This window comes from Eurosta solidaginis, chromosome 4 (assembly GCF_040869045.1).
Source record: "Eurosta solidaginis isolate ZX-2024a chromosome 4, ASM4086904v1, whole genome shotgun sequence".
NCBI lineage: Eukaryota > Metazoa > Arthropoda > Insecta > Diptera > Tephritidae > Eurosta > Eurosta solidaginis.
In genome coordinates this window covers 211,494,878-211,505,585 of record NC_090322.1, presented here as the reverse complement: position 1 = coordinate 211,505,585, position 10,708 = coordinate 211,494,878, and the positions used below count along the sequence as shown (strand labels likewise).

Here is a 10,708-nt window from a genome sequence, read left to right as displayed (position 1 = left end):
CAGCTGATCGCTCTCTCACTAGACAGAGTTGCCTAGTAAACTTTTGCGCGCTTAGTTGTGAGCGTTTGCAGTTTTTATGCAAAAGCACCTAAACAAAGTTTGAAATATTGTGGAAATAATTATGTAATGCAGATTATAAATATGTTATCTATTTATACTTACTTAGTATTAATTCCAGCTATTTAAAACATCAAAAATTAAAATAGAAAAAGTTTATGTTTCCATAAGCATGCATTCAAACAGGTCAATGGCAACATTTCTTCGTTGCCACTACGGGCAAAAATTTCGCCTCAAACGTGTCTACATACGTACGGCATACGTATGTTACACATGTCGGTGCATAACTGCAGCTTAAATTTCAATTCTGCTTCTAAATGTGACAGTTCTGAGAGTGTTTCGAACTACAAGAATTTCCTGTGGGGTATACAATGAAGCAAATCAACTGTAAATTGTGAAACTCAATTTAATCCCCATTTCAATCGTTTTATGTTTAACACATTTTTGTGGCTCTGAATTCCGAGGCGATTAAGTGTCTGCAATATTAATTTTTTTCAATCACAGCCTTTACTCATGCAATTTTGATAGTTTTCCGGTAGCCGGAAGTTTGTGGTGATTTGATGTTTTACCTGTCTGTATTAAAACAGTAACAAAATCATTCAAGTTGAAAGATAGCAAAAATTAGCTGCAGACTGAAGGTAATTAATTTAGTTCAGTACCGAGTATAACATAATAAATACGGGGTAGGAATGTATAGGAACTGACAAACAGCTCAGTCAAAATTGGGTGGACCTCTTGGAACCGTTCGCAGGCAAAGCCAGGTTGCAGACAGGGTGACCCGAAATTTTAAATTACTTCATTTATTTGCGAACACAGAGAGAAATGTTAGCCGCGGTGGTGTGGTTTAAGCTTGTTCGCCTAGCCCACCGTAGGACGTGAGTTCAAGTCTCGGTAAAAGGAACATTAATATATTTGAGAAATCTGTTTTGCAGATGCCATGCGAAGCTGACTTAAAACATGTAAACCTGTTCCGCCCGTTAGTAGGTAAAAAAAAGTAGCATCATTTAAATTATTATAGAAACTAGGCCTAAAATATCAACCGTGTTATTCGCGTTAAGTTATTATATCATTCTCCTCCATTTCGCCGCCCCTGCACTTATTTAACTCGATTCTGCAGCGACATAGGTTAAAAGGGATAAGAGATCCTCTGTTAAGGTTACTCGCATCTTTTAAGTTATTTTGATATCCCTTTCTACCGCTTGATTTATACCGTTTTTTATACCTTTCATGAAAATGAAATGGTATACTAGGTTTGTCACAAGTCAGCAGCGTTTTCCAAGCGGAAGTTGCGGCGATGAAATGCTATCCAGTGCTACTACGCTTAGGGAATTTAACATCTACTCTGATAGCCAAGCGGCTATCAAGGCCTTGAGTTCAACTACAGTGCGATCGAGGGTGGTCTGGGAGCGGGTAACCTGTTGTTGTAGTTGTTGTAGCAGTGCTTCGCCCCACCTAATAGATGCGACCGATCACAAATTGTCATCAATATCCTCTAACGGGAGTCCACGGAAACTTGCTGTTTCAACAACTTGCTGCGTGACCTCGCTTGTGATTGCATCGAACTATTTTATAATTAAAATGATCTGGGTTCCGGGGCAGTGATATCCTGCGCAACGTCAAGTGGATCTCTTAGCCCCCATCGGTACAACTGAACCAGATGATGATGGACTTAGGGATTTCGGGATTCCGCTGGCCATCTGCGGTTTGCTCCTCCATAGTCGGCTTCGAATCAGCTCAGCAAACTTTGGGCCACCTCTTGCAGGGTAGCAAGATCTTTCTGGCCGCAAGTGGATGGCAGGAGGTCTGCCGAAATAATTGGGTACACTAAGGCTCACCGAAGGCCTTTGGGAGTGTTATCGATGTTGCTGATCCTTCGCCGGATGCATATTCGGTACGTTCCGGTACCAAGCCCGACCGTCTCGGCAACGATTTGTTATGACCACATGTGACCTTCTAAGCCATCCCGCCTCCCTCCCCCTACATTCATGAGGAGTTGGGGTCGCCAGAGGCCCGGTTGTTAATGAAACAGAATTCGCCACGGATATGTGAGGATGGCAATTGAATTGGAGAAGCTATATATACCCTTTGGAAGATTTTGGCTATACAAATCATTGAATTTATTTGGTATTTTAGTCGCCTCTTACGGCAGGCATACCTACCGCGGGTATATTTTAACCCGCTTATCGCTACAACAACAACAACAACAGATGTAATCATCGAATCACTTTATGCTTGATTGTCCAGCTTTTGTCAGAACTTGGCGAAAGTACTTCGGTCGCGACTCACTTGAATCTCCGACGGATTTGTCCAAAGTTGATATAGGTATCATTCGGAATTTTATTCTCTAGCTATAGCTATGTCACCATTCTTTTATTCTATGTGGTATCACAATGGACCTTCCTGTTGTCCAAGTGAGCTTCCCCTATCAGGGCAGTTACCACCCAACCTAACATAAGCTATGTATATAGAAAATGTCGCTTATGTACAACTCTTCTCTATATATTCCACCTCATATATAGCCGATTATTCGGAAGAGAAAATTGCTCAGCTCCATTCATGAAAGGTATGAAGTCTTCTGCACAGCCGAAGACAGTCCCTTCCCTACTTGTTGTTTCATAATTTGCGCGCGAAAAAATTAACAAATGTAAATGCAAAGAATTGATTTCAATAATGTAAAAGCGCTCCTACTTTTAGTGTAGATTGAGTATCAAAAGCAAACGAAATAAAATCTTTTTTAAATAAAACAGCAACATTGAGTTACCTGCATAATGTGATGTGTATTGTTTCTTTTATGTTTGCTCTCAACTTTGAAATGTAGGTATAATTTGGCATGTATGCTCATCCTCCTATGTGAGTATAATTTTTAGTTTAGTGCTACCGCCAACCACCGTTGGTTTAACTTTATCCAATTTTTTCCAAATAAACGTTTTTGCAATTTAGGTACTCGCCTACAATTTTTGCACAATAAAACAATTGAAATAAAAGTAAATGGTCACCACCCAAGTTTTTGTTAATTCCTACGAAACGTCCAAACGAACCAAACTAAGCAGACATATTATTTTAAATTCAGTAAATTTTTTCGTTTGTGTAGCGAAAAGTTTCCCCGCGCATAACAATAGCTGAATTTGTTACTGAAATTGTTTACCTACGTAACGTAAGCGTTTAAGACGCTTGCTCAGAGGTACATAAAAGGATTAGCTGTAGCTTGTTTGTTTAGAAATAAAACGCAACTAGCAGAAGTCAGTACTCAGCTGCGGACGCATTAAGCGCTAAATTTGTTTTTATTTGAGCAAAGTTAAATTTTCATATTAATGGGTAGTTTCCTATCAAAGAAGCGTTACTTCAAACGTTTCGCTTGCAAACAAACCAAAAGTCAAGGCAATCACAACGATTGTGCGGTTAATGCAAATATAATAAAACGCTGTTCAACATTTGGCGCTGAGAGCAGCAGCAATTTCATATTTGAATCACCAACGAAAGTTGCTTCGATAACTAAAGTTTTAAGTGAAAGTCCAAAACAATCACCAACACAAAATAAACATCTAAAATATGATCCAGTATATGCGCTCTGGAAGAACGCTTTCGAACATACTAAATTACGTTCGCCACGCAAAGTGTCACCGATAAAAGTTGATAGCACCGCGCAACAGCCAAATATGACAGGCGTAGTGGCCGGTCAACTAACGCCGAAAGGATTTCCATCATACACAGTATTGCGAAAGAATATGAACAATAAAATAGAGTTAAACGAAGAAAATGATGATAAAAATTCACAAAGTGATGTTTGTCGTCGATTATCATTTAGAATGTCATTGGATTGTCCTCTGTCTCCGAGAGAAGCAAAACGAAACGAAAATGTTATTGCTGCAGAAAAAGCAAATGAAAATTCATATGTGAATATCATACCCAACACAAAACAAATTAACCAAGTGATCAGTGAAGCTGAAGCAACAGACATAAATGTTTCAGTGTTAGACGACTCATCAAGTAATCTCGAATATACGCCCAAATTTCTAGCCATGATGGCTAATGAAAAGGCTATGGTGATACAAAAGTTTTTCAAAAACATCAGACCAGTTCATGTGACGCACAGTGGAGATTGCAGAAAGCCTCAAATGGAAAGACAATGCCTGATGACATCATCCTGCGGCTTACCCTATCAACAAACTAAAAATAATATTATTGCTAATATTGCTACGAATGAATTGAATTCATCGTATAATATTTATAAAGATTATTATTTTGTGTGACGTGTCTGTAAGTTTGTAGGCTAAATACTTATTTTATTTTTCGTAAATATATTTAAAAGTTGTACTTTTTAAATCGCTTATTTATTATCACTAAATAATGTCAGTTAAATTTACGAGTGCAATTATTTGAGCATAAAATTGATGAGACGTGTTTTTATTATTTAAAAATTTTTATATTTTTAAATAAATTAAAAATTTTTATATTTTTAAATAAATTAAAGCGAAATAAAAAATGGTTTCTTTAATGTTAGTTTCAATTTCATGATGGGGCCCTGAACTTAAACCAAATAACTTGTTGTCAAATACCAAAGATGTCCCAAGCCAACTAGTCTACGATTAGTATTTTCTTCATATAAGTAACTGGAAAATTTAACACTGTGACATTCTATGAAATGCCAAGCCAACTAGTCTACGATTAGTATTTTCTTCATATAAGTAACTGGAAAATTTAACACTGTGACATTCTATGAAATGTCAATTGTCAGATATCGGACGGAAATATATCAGTTCCAAACATAATTTTAATGCCGCCGGGAATGCTGGCGTAAGTGTTCGTGCATTCGGGGCTTGGTGCCCAAAACGGCAGGGTGAAAAAAAGGCAACGGCCAAAAGCTCAATTGAAGGTATGCCTTCTTCAAATAGCCATACGATTAAATGTCTTTGTGACCACTTCAAATGGTCATACAGTCAATTGAAGGAACTTGACTTTTAGAAAATTTCCGTTTGACCTTTCGACCATTTCGAAAAAAGACCATAACCTAGACACCACAGAAGCAAAACACTTCTGTAGGACTAGACTTTGAGTTGAACATTAATTCTAAAGAATTCTCAATGGTCCAGCTTTTAATCCGATTATCGTACTTTAATTTACCAAAAATTCGGAAAAGTAGCGAAACAGATCAACATTTGTATTTTGATTTTCACACATTTTTATTTAAGAGAGATATTCTTATTTTAAAGAAATCGACGCTGGGCCAGTATTAGAACCGACCTTTCAATAAAATTAAACCGGGAAATCCGCACGCAAAAATTTCGAATAAAAAATCGAGCCATTTTTATTCCAACCATTCTCTAAACTTTTAGCTGAGCCAGTTTATTAACCGATCTTTACCAGAATGGGAATAAATTATAAGAAAAAACAAAATTAAATAATAAAATCTATTTGCATTCTACTGAACAACAAATATATAGCGAAAATAATACAACATATATGTATTATTATACGGCGGCCACCGTGGTGTGATGGTAGCGTGCTCCGCCTATCACACCGTATGGCCTGGGTTCGCACCCCGGGCAAAGCAACATCAAAATTTTAGAAATAAAGTTTTTCAATTAGAAGAAAATTTTTCTAAGCGGGGTCGCCCCTCGGCAGTGTTTGGCAAGCGCTCCGGGTGTATTTCTGCCATGAAAAGCTCTCAGTGAAAACTCATCTGCCTTGCAGATGCCGTTCGGATTCGGCATAAAATATGTAGGTCCCGTCCGGCCAATTTGTAGGGAAAATCAAGAGGAGCACGACGCAAATTGGAAGAGAAGCTCGGCCTTAGATCTCTTCGCAGGTTATCGCGCCTTAATTTTTTTTATATGTATTATTATTATTATTATTATTATTATTAGGCCTGGAAGCACTGCGACCTTTGTAGATCTATTGTGCATGCTTAATTTTGTATGTGGAGGCTTTTAATGTATCTAAGTACCTCTACCTCCTTTTTACTCCCATATCACATAGGGATTAAGAGTCACACTACCTAGATAAGAGAGCCTCTGTCTTGCCAGAGCGACGCATTCGCAGAGAATGTGAATCGCCGTTTCATCCTCAAGCTCACAGAAACGAGAAATTTTAGTATCGGATAGATTTAACTTACTTAGGTGATATCGTAGACCACAGTGCCCCATATAGTACCCAGTGAGAGTTCGTAGGTCATCCCTGCTTAGATTAATGAGTTTGGCTAATATTTTCGTTGCCAGAAGTATAAACAGTTTGGCTTGTCTTTGCCCTGGGCAGTCGATCCAGGGACGTCTGAATTGTTTTGTTCCCCATTTACATATGCTTTCCTTGATGTGTGCTTTTGTGAGTTCACAAAAGGGCTCTGGACCATATAATGCTGCTGTACCATCTTGATTTGCTAGGTTATCTGCATGTTAATTACCTTCATGTCCCAGATGTCCAGGAACCCATCTTAATAAAACCTTGTTTTTGAATCCCAGGTCATTAAAAATTTCAATGCTGTCTTAGATGTAACTGTGTAGGATTGCAAGGCACGCAGTGCCGCCTGGCTGTCCGACATAGTGTAAATGCTCTTCGAGGATGAACCTTTCCGTACTATTCTCTAACGCAAACTTCTATTGCAAGGATTTCTACCTGAAATATGGTAGGGTAGCATCCCATTGGTAACGATTTCTTGAAGTTCGGTCCATAGATGCCGGTTCCCATTCTTCCGTCATCGAATTTCGATCTATCCGTGAACCGGACCTCTGAGTCAGGGTCATTAGAAGGATTCCCTGTTTCCGAGTGGGTTCTGTCCACAATGGACACTTCAAAGTTCCGTGAGATTCTGAGCTTAGGAGAAATTACGTCACGCAGTTGTTATGTGGGATTTCCTATGAGTTTTTTATTACTTTCATATGCCCTATCATGTTTCCCAGCTTCAAATCTGAAATATTTGGAAGTCTTAGTTCACTTAGTGTTGCCTCTTTCTCTATCAGAATAGGGAAGGGAGGTATTCCCACTAAACCAGTTAATTATCGTGTATATTAATTAACCTATTATATAGTGAGCTTATTTTTAATCAAACTATTTTGTTCGATATCTCCTTTGTGAAGCATTTTGATACCTCTCTTAAATCGGAAATCACGAAACCGCCCAGAGTTCGGTACCTGATATTAACCAGTGTTGGGCACTTGCAGAGGAAATGGGTGACCGTTTACTTACAACCTTCTGGCTGTATCTCCTGCACAATTTGTTCAAGGTTTATCCCATTCTTTCTGCATGTGCGCCATATATATATTTCCTAGACAATTTTAGTAAATCCTCAGTTTTGTATGTTTGTAGCCCGGCTAAATTCTTTTGGTAATCTTACATGAGTCCGTAGATTACCAATTTTGAATAGCGATTTGCCTGAAACGGGTAAGAATGTGACTTTTAATGGTTGTCAGTGGTGTCCAATGAAGCAGCGACCTTTATCCAGCGATAGTTTTAACTTGGGGAAAAGCATCGATAGTGAGTTTTTCATGAACTGATCATTATAATATGAAAGTAATTCAAAACGCAGGGAAGAGGTTTCATGTTTTCCACAATATCTTCAGCCTGATTGGGTAGGATTCCTCGAAATCGGCATCACAAAGTTCCTACTTTATTAGCGGGTCTGATGAAGATCCCTCCGTATGGTCATCAAATGAATAGGAAAATTGATCGAAGGGGTATTTCAACAACTTCCTGTCAACGGCCATCGACAAAGCGTTAACTGCATTTCGAGCTGATAAAAATTTGGTCTTATTAATCAACAAATTGCTTAACGGTATCACTCCCGCAGTGGAGTGGGGGAGACGCATTTTTCCATAGAAAGCTATACAGGGGTACGTCTTAGTAATTTTTTCTTTCTCCCCACCATCTCTGGGTAATTATCACACATGATATTGTCTAGAACCCTTAATTTAGGGTTTGTCAAGTGGTGCCGTAAGTTGAGTGATAAAAAATCCTTGAAAACGAAAAATTTCCTGAATCCCAGTCAGATGGCTACATCCTCCGAATCTCGCATATTTTTTTCCACAGGAAGGAAAAAGTCCTTGTATCCACACCACATACCATTCTGAAGGTCCGCTGGAACTATATGACAGAGTTTAGTAGCTCATGACTATACTTGGCGGCAAGTTTTTATGAAAAACGCATAAAAGGGAGAGCATATATTGTCCTGAAGGCATTAGCAAACGGCTGACGCCCAAGCTGATTTGATTCAAGGGCTTTTTCTGGTCAAGCGTCCTGCTTTCTTATGGGTAAATATGAACCGTGCTACTATCGGTTTTGGTTTGAATCAGTGGAGGCCTTCGTAAAACATGAACATTGGCAGTAAGTGCAATGATGAAAATGTGCACTACTTGCATTATTTGTCAAATGGTCTCCGCATGGCCTGTAATGACGCTTCAAGAGACGGTAGTTTCGACTTCATTTCAATCAATACTGTTACGGCCATTGAAGTGTTGATTCCTAACACGGGGCACTCGACCCATTTTATGAACCTTTTTACGATAAAAATTATCTCGATGCCAGAACACAATGACAAACGTGGCACCTGTCAAGCGGACAGAGCTGGGAAGTTGATATCCGGTAGGGAACCAAGCATTCTGACAGTATACTACCCGAGGAGAGTAGTAGATACAGTGCAGCTCAATATTTTGGCCAACCACAGATGCAAATTGCTTGGCCTGAATGTACATATATGTATCCTGCAGCGAAAATGAGGTACAGACAAGCAAAGCACATATTTCTCACCACAGGTTTAATGACTATTTCCAAACTAGTGCTATTTGGATGCAAAGCGGGACGGTGCGTAGATACATTTGTACCAACAGCCTTTAAGTCTGCGCTATTTATATGTATTAAAATAAGTCAATGACAACGACTATTTCAGAATCACCTACGACTGAACCAGTTAGGAATGCGCTCAACATGTCAGTAGAAAGCACTGCGACAGGATTAGAACTGATGTCGTCTCTTAATGCTATAGTTCTGTGCTAGTTCGGAACTAGTGCGATTCTATAGAGGAAATACCGGAGATCGATATATGCCGAAATCTCCCAAAATCACTAAATGAATTACTGGTTGTGGAAACACTACAGACTCATTCAGTCTGTGTGAGGTGTGCTCATGGACCGGCCAGTTCAACCTATATAATGTCACTACAAATCAATTTTGAATTTAAGTGGAAAACATTTTTTGCACTTTATCTATCTAATCTAAGGTTAAGAACTTTTCCTTGCAGTACATCTGGGTATAAAAATAAACAGCTGAAATGTAAGCGGGAGAACAACGAATAACCTACACTTACAATTGTTTTAAAGCCTTTGAAATACAAAGTTTTCGGATTTCCCACTTTACCACCAGTGGTAGATTTAATCATAAATGAAGTGTGTTAGTTTATTTTACTTTAACAATGCAAAAGCGAGAATATATTTGAGCAGGTACCAAGCAATTGATAAATATGGGAAATCCAAATAACTAAACAAGCAGAGAGGGAATTCCCCAATAAGGGTATGACCTGACAGATGCTGCAGATAAATATTATACAAACGTATATATAACGTCAAATCACGGGTAAAAATTTCAGTCATTGCATAGAGCTTGAAGGTGCAGCTACAAACTCTACTTCAAATAAAAAATTAAAAAAAAGGATACGCTTTAGTATGTTAAAATGACAATATCAGCAAAAATTATCAAATTCCAACTAATGTTGGCAACTTTATCAACGATTGCATTTTCTACACAAATTCAACCAGCGAATAGCAGACCACAATCCGAGTATAATACGAATACGGATGCAATTTCCAATAACTTGGATAGTATTTTTAAAATCGGTACTGGCAAGATGGTATTTAAAGTGCCACCATCGAATATCAGAAACAGTAAATCGGACGCGAACGATGGGATTGTTGTTAGCACAAAAGCTGCAAGTAATTCGGATACTCAACAGTTGGACCAACTACATCCAGAGCAATTTGAAAAGTTTGCAGCATTTTTCAAAGATGATTATCTACCACCAAAAAATGTGACAAATCGTATAGATGGTGGCATCGTTGAAGAATATTACTGCAGTAGTAAGTCGCGTATAATACATCCTAAAGGTGGCGAGACAAGAGAATCCAAATGGGTGTTGGTCGTACAACATAGACACCATAGACAAGGAGTTTTAGTGGAGCAATGCGAAAGAGAAAATGTGCAATGTAAATATAATGAATTATTACCACTTGGCGTTACTTCAAAATGTAAACAACATTTTGTATATAGAACTATGGTAGTGTTTGTGGAAGGTGTATTGAAAGAAGAAATGATAAAATTACCAAATTATTGTGATTGTGTTTTGTACTTTAATCCAACGAGAAGAAGAAATTAGTTTTTTAATTCGAAATCTGTTTATGTTATTATTTATATTATTAATATTAAGATTAAAATACAATTATACAACTACGAAAATAAATTTTTATTTATTTTATTTTACTTAATTATTATTATTTTTTTTTCTTGATTTTTTTAAGTATTTCGCTATTTCAAAAGCGCCAAATTCCTCCACCATATTTACTTATTATAACCAGCTGTACTTGTACACAGGGTAGGTTGAACTGGTCGGTCCATGAGGACCTCACATGGACTGAATGAGTCCGTAGTGTTAGGTTAGGTTGAACTGGCCGGT

At 38.0% G+C, this 10,708-nt stretch overlaps 2 protein-coding genes across 3 annotated transcripts; both read left to right on the top strand.

The window, feature by feature from the left end:
* Window positions 1-2,728: 2,728 nt before the first annotated feature.
* LOC137249006 (uncharacterized) lies at window positions 2,729-4,494 on the top strand. Of its 2 annotated transcripts, none has more exons than XM_067780060.1 (2): window positions 2,729-2,871; window positions 2,998-4,494. In XM_067780060.1, exon 2 carries the CDS (start codon window positions 3,369-3,371, stop codon window positions 4,305-4,307), a length of 939 nt encoding a protein of 312 aa, XP_067636161.1. In that variant the 5' UTR covers window positions 2,729-2,871; window positions 2,998-3,368; the 3' UTR covers window positions 4,308-4,494. The 2 variants fall into 2 exon arrangements, with proteins under 2 accessions (XP_067636161.1, XP_067636160.1); XM_067780059.1 differs by having other exon boundaries at window positions 2,755-2,907.
* A 4,854-nt stretch (window positions 4,495-9,348) lies between these two features.
* On the top strand, window positions 9,349-10,495 carry LOC137249005 (uncharacterized). The gene has a single exon (XM_067780058.1). It carries the CDS (start codon window positions 9,713-9,715, stop codon window positions 10,409-10,411), a length of 699 nt encoding a protein of 232 aa, XP_067636159.1. The 5' UTR covers window positions 9,349-9,712; the 3' UTR covers window positions 10,412-10,495.
* Window positions 10,496-10,708: the final 213 nt, after the last annotated feature.

Excerpts from the sequence above, each read along its gene's own strand:
- LOC137249005 (XM_067780058.1), top strand. The coding sequence starts at position 9,713 with ATGACAATATCAGCAAAAATTATCAAATTCCAACTAATGTTGGCAACT.
- LOC137249006 (XM_067780060.1), top strand. The coding sequence starts at position 3,369 with ATGGGTAGTTTCCTATCAAAGAAGCGTTACTTCAAACGTTTCGCTTGC.